At 39.6% G+C, this 18259-nt stretch overlaps 1 protein-coding gene across 3 annotated transcripts in view; it reads left to right on the top strand.

Annotated features, from left to right (window-relative positions):
• TFDP2 (transcription factor Dp-2 (E2F dimerization partner 2)) overlaps positions 1-18259 on the top strand; it is a 44280-nt gene that overhangs the window by 9925 nt on the left and 16096 nt on the right. Inside the window, exons 3-7 of one of the 3 annotated variants that reach the window (XM_009890030.1) lie at positions 8072-8175; positions 11897-12018; positions 14504-14551; positions 15916-16078; positions 16620-16763. In XM_009890030.1, coding sequence (XP_009888332.1) covers positions 8072-8175; positions 11897-12018; positions 14504-14551; positions 15916-16078; positions 16620-16763 — 581 coding nt within the window. Of the gene's footprint in view, positions 1-8071; positions 8176-11896; positions 12019-14503; positions 14552-15915; positions 16079-16616; positions 16764-18259 lie in introns of those variants that run through there. The other 2 variants (XM_009890023.1, XM_009890038.1) reach the window with 2 other exon arrangements.

Here is an 18259-nt window from a genome sequence, read left to right as displayed (position 1 = left end):
TGGGGAGGGGTGGTGACAGCATCTCCCCTCCACTGAGCCCTGGTGAGGCCATTTCTGCAGTGCCGGGTCCGGTTATGGGGCTGCCAGTGCAAGAGAGACACAGATGTGGTGGAGAGGGTCCAGCCGAGGGCTGTTAGCATCCTGAAGGGACTGCAGGATCTCCCATGAGGAAAGGCTGGGAGAGCTGGGACCATAGTCTGGAGAAGAGAAGGCTCGGGGGGGAACCTACCCATGTATATAAATATCTGGAGAAGAGAAGGCTTAGGGGGGAACTTATCCATGTATATAAATACCCGAAGGGAGGGTGTGTAGAAGATGGAGCCAGCGTCTTTTCAGTGGCGCCCAGTGACAGGACCAGAGGCAATGGGCACAGACTGAGACACAGGAGGTTCCCTCTGAACATCAGGGAACTCTCTTGACTGTGAGGGTGACCGACCACTGGCACAGGTTGCCCAGAGCGGTTGTGGAGTCACCATCCCTGGAGATACTCGGAAGCCGTCTGGACATGGTCCTGGGCAGCCGCCTCTGGCTGACCCTGCTTGAGCAGGTGGGTTGGACAAGATGACCCCTGGAGGTCCCTCCCAACCATTCTGTGATTCTGTCTGCAGATTCTTGTAACTTTGGTTGTTAAGTAAGTATTTTACCAAGAAGAGTTAGTTTATATATGAGCTAATGTTTTTCATAAACCTGAGAAATTGGGGGTTGATCAGAATTATTACAGTTACAAGAAAAACAACAGCAAAAACGGTAGAAATTATCAGGAAGGCTTGGTTTTGGCGAAAAAAAAATTCATACCAAACTTTGAGCCAGAAAACTCCCAATGAGAATTTATTTCCAAAAAACCCCAATGTATCTCCCGTAACAAGGTTGTTTTATTTAAAACTCACAGATTCTGGTAGGAATGAAGAAGATAATACATCTGATGTAAATGGAAAAATCAGTTTAGTAAGGATTAACTTGCATTTGATAGGTTGCATTTTTAATTATACTGTTTCCAAGATCTTGTTTTGGCATGCTTTTAGCTTGTTTTAAAAGTATTTGACATACACAACCTGCAAGTAAGGGATATTCCCCAAAGTAAATAATATCAATTAAATACAGGGAGAAGTCACCTGGAGCCCAAGCTTAATTTTCAAGAGATAATGTCCTGAAAATATTCTGTTTGCCTCCTAAACAAAATCTGTTGGCTGATCCAGTGTGTCTGTGTCGGAGTGAAGACACTGGGTACTGATCCACTTTAGTCTATGAACAGTGAATTGACAGTTACTACTTAACAGGGTGTGGAAGAAACAGCAACAGTTTTTAACTGGTTGACCATGAGTGACATATTTGATTCGTATCTTAAAATCTATAATATAGATTGTACTGTCCTTAGTTAATACTTTTTTGTTACTATATTCTTAAATTCTATGGATTTACATGGTGTTCTCTGTTTATTGCTGTGGAGGCAAAAGGGAGTCCAGCACTAGATCACCAGTCTTGCAACAGGTTCCATGAGGGAGGATCCCTTAATCAAATAAAATTGCAATCCAGGTTGCTTTGGTTGGGCATCTTAACTTTTAATACAACTTCGTGATGAACTTTGTTTTGATACGTCTTTTTTTTTTTTTAATGCAGTACCTATTTTTACTAAGTCTTGATAGGGCTGGTGTTTTAGAAACTTCTCAATGCGCAGGACTGCCGTATGCCTATGCTACTGTAATGGAAGGGGTAAGGCAGGCGTCTCTTTTTTTCTTTCTTTCTTTCTTTTTTTTAATTAGCATATTTATAATTTTCTGCCTTTCCTTGTGATATAATCTTTTGCTTGCTTTGATAGACATGTTCTCTGACAACAGTGCCAGTTAAGTTGGCCCTTGTCACCTCATAGCTGCTTTTAAATATTGCCCTTTGCTTAGTGCCAGCATAGCTGTGTAGGTGTATGAGCAGGTCACTGGACCCGGGGACAGACTCAAGTGAAAAATACCCACTGTTCCCCCTTGCCAAAGGAAAAGAAGGCAAGTTCACTGTGCAGCCATACCTGTGGCTGTGTTGTCTTGTGGGCAGGAATAAGAATTGGTGATGAAGTCTGCGTGAATGAATTTTAGTGGCAGCATGCTGAATATCTGACCAGGGCCTTAGGGGGTTCCAGCTCAAGGCCTGAAGAACGCTGGGAGTTCATTGTGTGCTTGAAAAGATCTACTAAAATGACCAAGACAACAGAATTGGTTATCAGTAGGCCTACACTTGGTACTTTGAGATTCATGCAACTGTTGTCTCAAATTGAACTATAAAAGACTGAAAATGTACCGGTCAGTGTAGGCCTGAAGTACACTGAAATATTGTCTGCCCCTCAGCAGAGGGCTACGAAGATGATCAAGGGAACTGGAGCACCTCTGTTATGAGGGAAGGCTGAGAGACCTGAGTCTGTTAAGCCTGGAGAAGAGAAGACTGAGAGGGGATCTCATCAATGCTTATCAATATCTAAAGGGCGGCTGGCAAGAGGATGGGCCCAGACTCTTTTCAGTGGTGCCCAGCGACAGGTAAAGGGGCAATGGGCACAAACTAGAACACAGGAAATTCCTTCTCAACATGAGGAAGAACTTCCTTACTTTGAGGGTGACGGAGCACTGGAACAGCCTGCCCAGGGAGGCTGTGGAGTCTCTGTCTGTGGAGATACTCAAAACCCACCTGGATGTGTTCCTGGTGAAGCTGCTTTGGCAGGGGGGTTGGACTAGATGATCTCTCAAGGTCCCTTCCAACCCCTACCATTCTGTGATTTTGTTTTTTCTTTTCTAGAGATCTCTTTGATTTCATGTATTTCTAGGTATGTATGTGCTTCTACAGACTATGCAATTTTTAAAGTTAGGTTTATAGCCTAGTAATAAACAAATGAAGAAATGCACCAAGAAAATATATGCATACTGATGGCATGTTAATAATTCAGTTTTTCTATATGCTTTTATAATACTGTGTCCTGATCTTGGAGATCAATTTATGTTTTAGTGTAACAGAGGAGCCTGAGGAAACGTCACATGTTATTGCAAAATATCCTAATGGACTTCCCAATATTTTACAACTCAGCTGTTTTTGTTACTGTCTATTACCATCAAGCCGTAGGCTGTATTATTTAAAATGGCTGTTCATTGACATGCTTTAAAAAATATGGAGTTTTGTTTCAGAGCGCAGAATAAGAAATCCAAATTGCCAACACTTCTCTGGTGTTTTGTCTAAAAATTCAAAGACTTTTTTTGTTGACGTACTTATTGTGTGTGACCCCAGCTGGTTGGTCTGTGCTTCCCATCAGCTATGGTTTCCTTCAAACTGGCTGTGACAGATTCTATAGATTCTCAGATTGACATTGTTTCTGATTATCTTTGCAACTAAGCTGCAGACCTAACAGATTTAGTTATACAGGAAAAAAAATCACTGAAACCTCTTTAGCTTCATATCTGTATAGGAGTCCATGTTGTTTGTGTGAAGTTAAGCTATTCAGGATAACACATAACGATTTAAAGTTAGTCTTGTGGGATGGTTAGTTAGTGTGTGCATGTGAGCATACCTGTACATAAACATGAATAACTTTGTTCTGTGACTGCTTGAAGGTGAAGATCACTTAAATTGAGTTTTTCTTTTTATGTGCTAGTAAAAATATTTCACAAATGCCAGGAAGAACAATAGTTACGTAGTGATCATGTTTTTCTAAGTATGAAAGAATAGCAACACTGGGTTTTCTCCCTGAGAAACAGCAATAATGGTGACTGAGGGATGGAAAACAATTGATATAGAAGCAAAATGTTTTTGTTCTAAGAGAAACATACGTATGTTCACTGACAGATTTTTATTTTGAATTTGCATCAGTGATGAGCACGTTGTTTGTGGTGGTTATCTACACATTGCAGTTAAAGCCTCTCTATGAGAGTTTTAAGTGTGTTTCTTTCCCATGTGCTTCGTTGTCTGTAGGTAAAATGGGAATAATGATGCTGACCTCCTTTGTGCTTCCAAAGTACTGCTGAGAAACATTATATAAGAATTGAGTATTATTATACAAATCATTCTAGTTTGATCCATCTCTGCTGACCTTTTCCATCCATGCAGTAAGATTACCGTGACTAGGAGGCTGATGGGTCTCATTGTGTTCAGCTTACCACTGTATGCACTGCTGTTTTGCAGTGGAGCATGAATCAGTGTAATCTTTTTTCCCAAATGATGGGCGTTATTAAGACTTGGCATTTATTTGGAATTTGGTCATGTTTAAAGCCTTTACAATTGTTATGTGATAAAGTATATGTAATTAGTTTTGTGATATTTCTGCTTTAAATTGAATATAGAAATCTGTGGAATATTTTTTAGAAGTCTGTTGAATATTTTTTAGATGATCTACAAACAGCATGACGCCTCCTTCCTCTTTCTACTTTTTCTATGCTGTTTTATAAATAAGACTTGAAGAGATGGGTCCTGTTGGTGCTTGCTCTTTTGTAATACTATCTTGCCTTCAAAACTTCAGAAATTACCAGCTCTTCAGCAGAGGTGCACTAACTTCAAAAATATGGTGTAAAGTGCAGCTGGTCATTGTAGCAAAGAAGTGCCTGCTCTCAGAGCAGGTTGTACTTGTGCTGGCAGTTTCCAGTTATGTTTTTATTTCTCTGGGACTGGTCCTGCGCAGCTCCAGGTCTCTCAGTGGCAGCTGTGTCCCACAGACCCGGGCTGCCACTGTGCAAGGGCTGTGGGCAGGATGGGATGCTCTTGGAAGATGGATTTCCCTTTGTTTAGAGGAGAGTGGTGACGCTAGTGATGTTGGCTGCAAAATCTGTCTCTTCAGGTTGGGGTGCTCATGTCATCTATTTGGAAACGCATTAACTTTTTGCAGCAACTAACTGAACCAATTGCCATGTTTGCTGTGAAGAGAGATGGGAAGGTAGTGTTTCCACCGTTAAATATTTGGAGCAGTTGAGGTCACATGAGTATCTGGACTATGATACTATGTTTGAAAAAAAGAAAACAGGAGGAAGGGAATATTTTTTTCATAAGTGATGAAACGTTTTGTTTACCATTTTTTCAAATGCTGACAAACACACAGAATGAACTCTTATTGTGAAAAATTTGGTTGCTCTTTCCTTCTGTCCATGGTGGATGAGAGAGACCTCACTCATAAAAAGAAGCATTTTTACGCATAAAGAAATTTTAAAAGAAGGACAAGGAAGCATTTCTTTGAAAACTTGATCAACGCTTAAGATCATTTTGATGATGCTGCTGCCAAATGGGAGATTTGTGTAGGGATTAGAAGATGAAAACCTTTCTTACTGACAGTAACTCTAGCAAAAAAAGCTTTTAAACATATGTCATATGTAAGTAACTGTCTTTTTAAAATCAAGATCCAGTAATTTGAATGACCCTTGTATTTACTAGAGTTGTCCTAGTGGTCACCGTATACATTTATCTAGGTAGACTTCTAAATGAAGGCATGGTGCAGTAGTAGCTCTTAATTAGTGTTTTTTCCAGGGCTGCTACAGTAAATCTAGTGGTTGTGTGTGGCTTCGGCCATGGGTATTGTATTTTTAAGCTACAGTTTTAAGAGAGTCTGTGTGTGTGTGTGTGAGGGGTGGTACATATGTTAAAAACTTACCAGTGCAAACAGATTACACTTTACGTGCCACACGTTGAGTAAGAAACAAACGGTGTGCGCAGCGATTGATGTGGGACAGTGGGTAGACGCGTACATTTGACTGTACACCAGCAGTGCTAATTGTATGGTACAGCAAGTCTGACAGGTCTCAGTCTTACGTTGTGAAACGGGACGTTACCCTGCCTCTTGCAGGCCAGGAAGTGTCGCTGGAGACAACACTGTGATGTAGCCCAGTAAGAGAACTGTAAGCCAAATGCTGACATCTCAGAATTTTACTGCACTTTGCTGTGGGACCTTACATTGTCAGCACCAGAGAAAGTAATTTACTTCTTTTCCCTGGTCAGAAGAGGGACAAGGAGAAATAGTGTGAGAGTTGATCTTGGAGAAAAAGGAGTCAAAGTTTCAGCTGCAGCAGAAAGGAGGAAATTTTCTACATCAGTACTGGGAAGTGACAGGCATGTCACTGATGACAACAGCCTGCAAGGACAGGGGACACTAGGCTTTGTTGAGAACATGCTAGCACAGCGAGCAAGTCCTGGGCAAAATCCTGTAGCAGAAGTAAAATTGACAAGTAACTGGCCAGTTTGGAGAACTATTTTGAGCTCAAAATGTGAACTCAAGGTATATAAATCAGGAATTACTGTTGTCTTGTGCACTCTGGCACTACCTCACAAAAGATGTTTCATAACAGAGCAAGGATCTGCTGTCGGGGTGGGTTTGCAAGTGTGTGGGTTTTACAAGGTTCTTTTCCTAGGTGAGTTAGGTGACTGAATAAATTGCTCACTTTATTGAATAAAGAAACAGCAAGCGTCTTCTGAAGATGTTCTCATAGATCTGCCTTTTGAAAATTAACATTAAGTAGTACTGTTACTCCAGATGCCAAAGGAATTTACACAGAATATTAGAACATCCTTGTCTCAAATTGTAAATATTTCTCGTATCTCTGTTCATTTTTTATAAAGGTGAGACTTTGTATATGTCTACATCGTTTCTACTTCTGTTGTAGCTACAGAAGATTCTTTTTAAAGTATTTTTTTCTCTCAGTTGAGTTGCTTCTGCTTCACATTACAAAGAAGTTACACTGTTGAATTTATGATTTTCCAGTTACCTCATGGCAGAACATAGGTGTATTAAAATTTAAAAAAAAAAAAAATCATGGTTCAGGTACAAGTGAGAAGAGAAAAGCGGGCAGTGGAGAACAGGTGATCTGTGAAAAGACCAGGGAACAGAGATGTCACACACCTGTGTGTCAGCTTGGGACCGTCTCGGCTAAGCTGGATGTTGGTCAGCTCCTGCGGAAGGAGGGCAGGGCAGTGGTGAGAGCTGGTGTCTGCGCTGGTCTGAAGGAACTTGTCACCTCAGATGCCTTCAGTTTCTGTCTGCTAGTGCCAGAGAGCATAAGTGGCTCTTCAGGAGCCAATCCTTGTCCTTACGGCTCCTGACCCCAGCTAGACCCAGGCTGACTCTGGATTATGAGGCAGTGGCAGCTCTTCCTTATATGTGATTCTGCCTCCAGACCCACCGCCATCATTCCCCAGTTTGAATAAGGCTGTGCATAAGAGCGGGGGGACGTATTTGACCGATCGATTCCCAGCTCTCCTGAGCTACAGCTGCCGCAATGTCCATAGATAAATGTGTTCACTGCTTTGAGTGGCTTGTATACAACAGTTTGAACACTAATGGGCTAATACTAGTGCTGTGTGACAGTTTTGATTAAGACCTTAACTCTGAATAATCAAGATTACAAGATAAGATTTGGAATACGAGGAGGAGAAGCAGTGTTTGTGAAGCTCTCAGCATAGACCTGCGCTTCTCTGTGTGAAGGCAGGATGAGTTAGACCCGTAAGCAGTCTGGGATTACAAAGATGATAAACATCTTGGGGTGAGAACACGCTGGGTTAGAGATGGCATGGTTGGCTTTATCTTGACATCCAGCTGCCTGCTCCGTTACTTTAAGTAAGTTGCAAAGGCAGCATTTACTCCGTCTGTACAGTGAGTGGCTGTTCAAGGCTTACTGCACTGATGTTTATAGAATGCTTCAGTAGAGTCAGATGAGAAATGGTTAAGGCTATGAAGGTAGATGGATACATATTTTGTATGTGTGCTTATGATTATAATAAATAGGATCTGTATGCTGATTTCTCTCTAGAAGTATACTCATTAATTTTAATACTGAGGTATGGCAGGCTGTGTGCTCTTTGTCTTCGGCAAGAAGAAATTGTTTCTGGAAATAAAATACTAACATGTAATTTTAAAGGTAAAATAGTGAAGGTGTAGTTTTGTGAGGTGCCCTTGTGACATTTGCTAAAAGGTCTGGAGGCTGTTGTGTGAGGGTGTGTTTGCAGAGTACAATACAAAAAAAACCTAACCTGATTCCAAAACATTAAAATGATGTGAGAATTTGCTAAAGTGTTATTCATAGGTTACTAAGGAAGTAATTTAAAACTCTCTTTCTACTGGTCTTTTTAGGTAATATTTCAATAATCACATTACCAGTTTCCAGCACCAACTCCCCAACTAAGATTTTGCCAAAAACCTTAGGACCAATCAATGTGAATGTTGGACCCCAAATGGTAAGTTTTGCAATGCCGGTAACGCTAACTTGTGTAACTAGCTGTCTGACTTCCTGTTGATGGAATGTGGAAACATGAAAAACAAAGATGTGAACAGTGCTGGGAACTTGCCGCTTCCCACCTCAGCTGCAAAGGCTGCTGACGTGCCCCACCTGGACGGAGAGGTGGTGACGTGTGGGTACAGCAACCGTGGCATGCCAGAATTGCCACTCCCAACAGCCACCTTGTGTGTGACCTTAGGGGACACCTATCTTCCTGGCTTGGAATGGAAATTGAAATAACTTCACCAGTTGATACTAACTATTACTAAAAAGTGTATTAAGAGAAGAAAAATCTCATTAAGAATGTTATTGATACTCTTTGAATATTTTGAGTCATGTTCTCACCAGCAAATCTCCAGCATTGCCAGAGACTAAATGTCTTGCATGTATTGCTAGAGATTTAACTTGTCTTTAACTACTCTTCTTAAAACTGAATTTTCCTGTCATGATAACTGTGTATGAGAACATATTGCTGTTTCATGGATTTTGGATCTGGTTTTGAGAAAAATTTTCAGTTTTCTAGTGATCAGAGAACTAAATAGGCAGTACAGTGAACGGTTTCTAGGAACCCAGCACTTAGCCTGAGTACAACCACCATTTCATGTGTTTTATAAATAATTGCAGTGGGTCTTTTTCACATCAGCAGTGATGATGGTTCTTCAATGGCTTTTATCACAGTTGGACAGATGATAGAATCATAGAATGGTTTAGGTTGGAAGGGACCTTAAAGATCATGTAGTTCTAGATGGGCACAAGCATTGCAGCTGCCCCCCCATCCCAAGCTGCATCTCCTCCATGCAGAGCGCTCTGTCTGCAGCACACCGGCAGGCTGTCTGCCAGAGAATGCTGTTCCTCGGTGCATCCGTGCTGATGCAGGTATTGCTGGAGCACGTGTCCTGTAGCATTTCAGTGGAACAGTTCCACTACAAAAGACATATTTTGTTAGTGCAATAAATACCAGCCAAGAACAGGGGAGAGCAGTCAGTTAATGCAGTTCCTACTCTTACGAGTGACTTCTCAAGGCCCTGCTTTTGGTTTAAATGAACTCTCATTACAGTGTAGGTTCTATAGCAGGTAGAAATAGCAAAAGCTACCACATGGTGTGAGACACTTTATTTTATTTATTTTGTATTCCTTTTTTTTTTTGTTATTTTATTCCGCTGCTTTGCAAGGATAGAACTATATTCAAAAAACATTTTATTATTAAACAGCCATTAAAACAAGCCTCCTAAGACATCCAGTGTACAGCCGTGTTGTGTGTCAGACCATTTAAAAGAGAATGTGCACAAGTTCTCAGTAGTGGGAATGTTAGCACTCCTTTGGCATGTCACCTGTGTTAGCAGCATCCTGCTGCCGCCAGGGATTTTTGGCTTTATTTAACCGCTGTAGGTTACAGCCCCGGTGCCTGCTCCAGGTCCTTCACAGCGACACACAGCCCCGGGATCAGTGGAGTGACCATCGGTCTGAATCTCTTGGGGTACAGCTGTGCAAACAGTGACACCAGCACCGTTTGTTGGCTGGATTCTTGTGTACGGGTGTTAGTTACAGTTCCTTTAGATGCAGTCTATAGGTGTAAATTTAACAGCCTAAATGTTACTGATAAAATGTTAGTGCTTAATTACAGGGATTTAACACATCATACAGATGCTCTGTGTGCTAAATTAGGGTGAGGTTTTCTTCCTCTTTTTTTTTCTGTGCAGTGAATTTATGTGATTACTTCAGGCGCACTGGAAAAATGTTTGGTGATAAGAAAAGATGGAATTGGTCCTCTGAAAATACTCAGTGTAGAATTTTTTGTGAAAGCAAACATTCAATAGTAAATTTAAAAGTGACACTGAAATAACACCGATTTGTATACCCGTGGCATCTGTGTCCCTGCATGTGGGAGCTCCCGGCTTTGACGACAAGCCGCAGACCGGTGGCGATCTGTGCTGGAGGGCCCCGGGTGTGCTGGCGGTGTCCGCCGCCACCAGGTGGCACCGCGGGACAGAAAGAGACGGGACAGGTCGGACTTGGGAGCGCCTGAACGTGGTTGTGCCCGCTCGGTTTATTGTAGTGGGCGTCACAAGAAAATGACGAGGGGATTGAACATAAAATACTCTTTTATGACACATCTGATGTGTGATGTACAAGACATCAGCAGAGCAGTGTGAAACCTCAGAGGGAGGGGGGAATGTGCTGAAACACATCTCAGTACACAAAATATTTAAAATCTTTTCCCCCTGGCATGTGTCTGCCATATGCTGGCAGAACCATATGCTTACTACAAATAAACTTTATGTATAGTGTTTCAAGAAATTGATACAAAAAGTTACTGGATTGGCCTGATGTTTAATTGAAATATTGCATTATTGATTCTCACTTACCTACTGGTGTTACACCAGTGCTGAATTTCAGCAAACTTTTAAAAATTAATCATTCTATCAAAAATGTTTTTGACTTTAAGCCAACGTAGCAGTAAGCTGATAAAAGTTGATACCTTTCCTGTGCCTGCATGCTGTGCCTAAAGCAGCCAGCCAGGGATCTTTTGTTCTCCAGTACCAACAAGTAAATATCTAACTTGTACCTGGTTTGGTTTTCCTAAATTTCTGTTTTCACTTATTTCTGTCAAGCTATCCACTTGCAAAAACAAATAAGATAAATTTATGTCTTTAAGACAAAAAATACATACATGCAATCACAGTGTGGTTTAAGGAGGGATGTGAAGTAATGCTGAGTGAGCTAATGGGAAATTCTTCAGATGCCATTTTTTTCTACTTGTTTAAACAATATTGATGAATACCAAACAAAGTACCTGCTCTATACTTACATTGGTGTTGGGTAAATTAAGTAGTAAAGGAAACTACAAAGTTTAATACAGTAGGTACTCAACATGTCACTAACAAATGGAGTAAAGTAAAATAAAAAGGCAAAATAAGGTATATGATTAAAAAATGTTGTCCAAGAAGCTTTGATATGAACCTTACCATACTGGAATCAAACTAATTTAATGTGTTTTATTTTATAGATTAACTAATTAACACTGTTTTATTTGTAAATACTGTTGCAATTCTTCTGGTGACCTACTTTAAAGAATGAACTTAGATGTGATTTAGAAGTTGAGACCAAGTGTCTTAGTGTTAACAACCATTGTAGATACAATTTTACCAGGTTTGAATAAATGTAAATTCTATCTATTCTGTACAGGCTTTACATTTAATTCCATAGGTACAATGTTGTAGTATTAGCTTGCTGGAATGCCTTGAGATCTTGTGAATGCTAGAAACTGCAGGGAATACGTTGCCTGCACCTCAGATTGTCTTTGGTACCAAAGACAGACAATTGCTTTATTGGTTACACTGATCAAGAAATTGCCTAGACATACTCTGGAAGAAACAATTGGATGTATGTAGGCACAGATACTATCTGCCGTACCTAGTAATGATTTCTATTTGTCTCAGTCTTGTCCATATGAATAATACAGTAATATGGTACAATTAGTAGAAAAGTTAACAGCATTGTAATTACTTTCATGTATGAAGATAATCGGTGATATCTCTCCCCTGTATATTTTGACTGCAGCTTGCGTCTGGTACAGAATTATTATTACTTTCTTTGTAGCAAGCTTAGTATGAACTTTGGGGTGTGGTAACCTCCGTTTTCTTAAGAGAGCTGTGTGTTTTTATTTCTAAATTTCATAGATCATAAGCACACCACAAAGACTGACCAATTCAGGGAGTGTTCTGATTGGGAGTCCATATAACCCAGCTTCAACAATGGTCACACAGACACACATAACTGAAGCTTCTGGCTGGGTCCCAGGGTAAGATTTTTGTTTTATTTAAGGATGTTGAAAGATTTGTTCTGACTTTTTCCTTTATTTATACTGTTGTATCTATATGTTGGCTTACGGCTTCTAGTCCTTGCACAACTAAAAGGAGGCTCTTTAGCCTGTTAAGCACTTTTGTCTGGAGCATGTGAACACAGACGTTCAAGCACCAGTCACTTCACAGTCTGTTTTAATTTTGTTTTATGGCAGTGTCTGTTTCTTTTTGAAAATGGAGAGTCACAAATTCATGAGTCCTGCTAAAAGAAGCCTTTATTTTTTTCATTAAGTGCATGGTATATCCAAGTAGCTTTGCTGTTGAGCATATCAGCGGTTGCCAACAGGGGGAGAGACACAAAAACACTTAAAGAGGCATTTAAGAATAAAGCTCTAATGGAAAATTTTGAATGTAAACAAAGTTGTATTTTTATTAATATTTTACAGTAGCAACAAGTTTTCATGGGGTTCTGAGGTACTCCAGAGTAACAAGACTATCTTTATCTCTTCTAAGGAAATCTGGTCTTTACAATATTTCTTTTTTTTTTTTTTTTTTTAATACCAGTAGTTCTGAGCTTACCTGTCTCAAGACAGATGTAGTTATTTGCCTCTGAAAATTAAAAATAATTTATTTCTGCATTTGGACTAACTTTTGTAAACAGGTGATGAATGTCAGTAGTACCTTTCCAGCTTTAGGGGTGGGAAAACGGAGCTTCTAGGACCTGGCAGAAATGAGAGTGTAATGTTTGCACCTTGACTTTCTTCATTCTGTGCTGTAAGCAAGGACTGTCATAGGCTTGTACTTCCCAGTTGCGGTATTCCCACCATAGTCAACAAACTGCATGCCCGGCTGAGCAGTTTTTAAGCTTGATTTTTTTGCTGAGTATGTTTATCTCCTCAAATACCTTTTGAATCCACTTAGTTCTGATTTTATTTGAAAGAGGAGTTGTCAAAGATGGGTTTGTTTCTGTGAGTTTCGTGAAATGTGGAGGCCGGGCAGTTCTTGCAGTGCCCAGAGCAGGGGAAAGCTATAGTGTCTGTTCACAGCCTGCTAAACCAGAGAATCAACACCTATTAGCTTTCTTAAGCTTCATCAAAACCCAGGTGATGGAGATTCACCACCAAGGAGAAGCACCCTTCTGTTTACATACTGTGAAAATCTAGACATAGTATTTCCAATAAGCCTAACTATTGTTTTGCTGATAAAACGGAGCAAGATGTTCTCCAGACTGGCCGATCAATCTTGATCCCTGCAGTAGTCCATACGATGGGTCATATTTTCATCGGAAGAACAGAGGTGAGGAAGGTTGTCTGTGATATTGCTGAACCTAAGCGGCAAACCCTTGCTGAAGACAGTTCCAGACTGCAAGTCCAGACTCCTTGCTTTACCCGTTTTTTACTCCTGTTCACAGATTCCAAATTGTTTCCAAAATCAAATGAGCCACGAGCATATTCATTCTCAGGGCTGCATACAGTCTCTGTCAGCCTGGCTTACAGACCAGGGCACAGCTCTCCGTTTGCTGCTGTCCCACCCCCCGCCCCAGCCGTGCTTCGTGCCCACCCGCGGGCCCGCACACAGCGTGGGCCGTTAAGCACCATGGACAGGGATTGCTGCAGACCGAAACCCGCTGTGGCTGCCATGGAACACAACTGCTGATGGGTTCTGGATCGCACAACCAAATACACGCAGGCTTTCATGGCACAGATCTCCAAATCCATCGGTTTTGTTCAGCTCCCTTCAAAACATTGTCAGGTTTTTAGCTGCGTAAGTATCTGCTGTGAGCACTGGTTTTGAAACTGCTGGGTAACAAAGTTAAGTAATTTACTGATAATTCTCAAGCACTGTGCATTGTATCAGCTGCAAGAATAAAAGACAAGTTTGGAATACAACTTCTGAAGTCTGCCTGCTGTAGCTGATAAACAGAAGGATACGGCAACCAGCAACCATTGGTGACTGCTACTCCTATGCAAAATTAATGTCAACTGCTTCTTCAGAGTATCTCTCTTCAGCTCTGTGTGCATCAGCTCTAATATGAACATGTTTAGTGTTTTACCTTCTTTTTTGTTTAAAGATACCAAAGCATTCAATGTCCTGAAAATACAGAATATATCTTACGCACTGTTTAAAGGCATTTTCCTGCCACATGGAGGAATTTTCCCAGGAGCCCAGCTTCTTCCTTTTGATGGGATTTGATTATCTCACATCAGCACTTCCTATAGTTCCAGATGAAGTGAATTCCCTAAAATTGTACAGGCAAAGCAAGGTAAAATTGGGAATAGAACTTGTCTGGCAGTAAGCTCAGACAACGTCCAAAGTCCTAACCACTTTCTCTCAAATTTTGTCAAGCTGCGTGTGTGCTGTTTTCCCCTTTCAGTAAGCATGTAACAGCAAACATTAGTTCCCAAGTGCACCCCAAGTGCATTGATTTTGTTGGTCTAAATATATAATATTATTTTCATCTAAGTCTGAATTGTCTTTTCTTAGGGACAGAAAGCGGACTCGAGAATTTATAGAATCAGATTTTTCAGAAAGGTAAGTATTATTGAACATATGTGTTTTCTGTATATGGTCATACCTGGTTTACTTCTTCAGATCTGCCCTTCAGAGAGATGAGTGTCCAGTTCCCACTTTCAGCAGTTTTCACCCCTCCATGTAAAAGCTATGTTGTATGTTATAATTCATTACTTTTTGCTTTATCACTTCCTGATAAATACATTTGCTGTTACAGATGATAGTGGGAGTTGTGAAAAACAATGCATCTTCAGAAACAGGATTGTTCTACTTTTCAATATGACAAATACTTGTATACAGATCACCTTTTCCTTTGCTTCCAAAACTTCTTTGAATGCATTCTACGTGGTTTTATTTGTTTACCTATCAGGGGTTACTCAAATTGAATAACTGCATAGGGATTAGGAGTGTTTGGGTGGTTTTTTAAATCTTCTGGTGTTCCTTTCCACTCTTCCATTTCTTCTGTCCTTCTTTCCAATGTTCTGTTTTCTTAAATATATTCAAAATTTTGAAAAGCATTTTTGTACTTTAATGTTTTCCTTAGCTTTTTACTGTTGACAGAACCAGGCCTTTTTCTGTAAAATAATAGATCTCCCTGAAACATATTATCAAACCAATTTGTAAAACTTATTTAAAAAAAAAACCAAAACCAACAAACCAAAACAACACAGCTGAGCTTTTGAAAGGCTTCTGTTGAAGTATGCATCCAAATCTAGCTTGTATGGTAAAACCAATTGCTTCTGTCTTTTCCATTACCATTATCTAAACTCTTGCATTTCTGGATGAAGAAAGTGAATGGAAAATAATCCTGAGAGTTGCCAGTTAGTAATTTGGCACCATAAAAACCAATGAATATGTACTTACTCTCCACAAAAGAGATTCTTGTATCTCAGTCTTAACTATGCTGGCACAGATATTAAACTTGATTGTTAGGAGAATTAAGGTATCTTCTGCTGTATTTTAAATAGGGATGTCTGAGCCTTTCTATTTTAAGCATAAACATGAGAGTTCCTTGTAAATCTGGTTTCCAGGCACCTAAACACCCTGTGAGGTTTTCCCTGTTTTTTTGATTGCTCTTTTGTGAAACTAACTGGAGATGAATTACAAATCCAGTTTTTTAACACATGCCCAGGTAGCATGTGTTCAAATACTGTCAATGGAGAAATCGCCGAGAAAAGGGAAAGGGTTCCAGTGTACTTTTTTTTTGGCAACTTGTAAGAAACAAAAAACTGATTCAAAAAAGCAAAACAGTTGGGTATTTTTTCATTTAGGTAGTACGTAAGGACATGACTCCTGATGCCTGTTGCAAAAGGTAGACCTTTTGCTGTGTAAAAAGTAGCTTATTAACATTCAGTGTATTAAAATAATTACTTTTCTCCTTCTAGTAAGAGAAGCAAAAAAGGAGATAAAAATGGGAAGGGTCTGAGGCATTTTTCAATGAAAGTATGTGAAAAAGTTCAACGTAAAGGAACAACTTCATACAATGAAGTCGCTGATGAGCTGGTATCAGAATTCACAAATTCTAACAGCCACCTAGCTACAGATTCGGTAAGCAAATATGTGTTGAAATTTGTTGTACCATTACAAAATTGTCTGGTTTATCATGGAATTCTGTCCCTTGTGTTTCTGCACTGTCCTGCCACACTCCATACTTTCCTTCACTTACTTAACTACTTTCCAAATATAAAGACTTACCCTCTGAAATTTAAAAACATAGAATTAAAATGAAGACTTGAACTTCTGTCTAAATTATAAAAATACAGAAGTCTGCCAAAAGATACCTCTAAAAAAAGGCTATTCTTGTACCTGCCACGTGTGGTCTTGTCAGGCTTTTCAACTGTAACAGACCTGCCATGATGGGAATTTGCTGCACAGAGGCTTCAAGCAGGTCTGAAGCTTCCATTTGCAACCAAACGTGCTCACGTGGCATCCAGGTGCCCACAGATGAAGGCAGCCTGTTTTAATACCACTCTGACTTGAACTGCCGTTTTGGCTTTTTATCTTCTATGTGTCTATGAAGGATGCGTTCAGTCTTTTTTGCTTTTTGAATTCTTTTGTTGTAATTAATGCTCCATTGTTTTCTTAGCAGGCTTATGATCAGAAAAATATTAGACGGAGAGTTTACGATGCTCTTAATGTCTTGATGGCAATGAACATAATTTCAAAGGAGAAGAAGGAAATCAGATGGATTGGCCTTCCTACAAACTCAGCTCAGGAATGTCAGAATCTAGAGGTAAAGTGAGGTAGATGGGGAATTCTGTGTCTTTCACAGGTTGTGATAATGGAGCTGTTCTACTTTAGAAGAGGGTTTTTTTCTCAATTTGAACCTGATTTGTTTTTATTCTTGCACACTATGAAAATGCAACTTTTGATATTTGAATAAACTGAAAGGATATGTTTGTTTATGCTTAGTTCAGTTTTATTTATTATACCTTACATGAAGTTTAAAAAAGACCCACCTGTTTACCATACAAAAAGGGACATTGACTAAATCGGGGATTACTTTTAAGAATAAAGTCTGTAGTAGCCTGAATTAACCAGACAAAAGTCAGAATTTATGGTGCAGTTTTGCTTAGAAAATGGTGTACATTTGAAAGGAGACCGATTTTCTACTGATGTCTGTACTTGGAAATGCCATTCAAAGGAAGTTAATTGAAAACTAATTCCTGCTAGGATGTTAAATACTAGTTATGAACTGGCAGGGAAAAAAATGAAGTTTTACTTATTGGTTATTGCCATTATTTTTCCAGCAGGTTAAGAGTTACCGTGTTTTTGCAGGGATGCCAGAATTTATATGCACAAATGTTGCTTGTCCTTCAGGCCAAACGCTCTATAAATAAAGAGCGCCAGTTACTGTATTTACTGCAGCGTGCTGTAATGACTGCCTGTAAATACATCTTAATATGTATGATATTTGAGATAGTTGGGACATCGATTGTCTTAAAAGGTGGGTGGGATGCCGCTCCAGTAGATAACATTTTTTTTGTGCAGGTTCATTTACATCAATTGTCTTTCTAGATGTGGTAATAAAAAAATCTTTTACTATGTCCATTACAGCACTTAATTGTCCACTTACTTGTCCATTACAGCAACTTGGAAAATACATCCACCCAAGGAGTATGCGTATGCTCAATCTTTATACTCCAGGATTCTTTTAAAAGAAAAACAAACCCCAAACTGATAAATCTACATTTTACATGCATTCATATGAATGCATTATCTTCAGTAGAGGAATTTCATTGTGTCATCTACAGTGATCATATGCTGTTCACTGTTTCAGCCTCTAATTACATATGCACAAAATGGAAGCCAAGCAGATTTGCTTAACATGTCGCTTCTTATGACATAGAGAAAAGAATAGAAAATAAATCTGCATTTTCATAGTGTGAAAAACAGAATTAATTTTGCTTTTACAGCTGTATAAAGTGCCAACACTTCCTACAGTGTAATTCCATAATAAGATTACTAGTACAAAAATGAGAAATCAGTACAAAAAAGCTTGTTCTGTAGAAACCATGTCTAAATCATATCTGTATAAGATATAATATAGAAACCATGTCTAAATTATACCTGTTTTAATAGTTACATATTTGTCTCAGCAAGAAAGTCATCTACTGTGCTCTGAAGGAAGCATTTTAAAGTGGGGGGGGGGCACCAACACAAAGCAACATTGTAAATAAAAAAGGGGGGGTTAGGCCAGCTAAGTTTTAAAAGACTGCATCATTTGGT

This window comes from Charadrius vociferus, unplaced genomic scaffold (assembly GCF_000708025.1).
Source record: "Charadrius vociferus isolate BGI_N301 unplaced genomic scaffold, ASM70802v2 scaffold650, whole genome shotgun sequence".
Classification (NCBI taxonomy): Eukaryota; Metazoa; Chordata; class Aves; order Charadriiformes; family Charadriidae; genus Charadrius; species Charadrius vociferus.
This window is presented reverse-complemented; position numbering and strand designations above follow the sequence as displayed.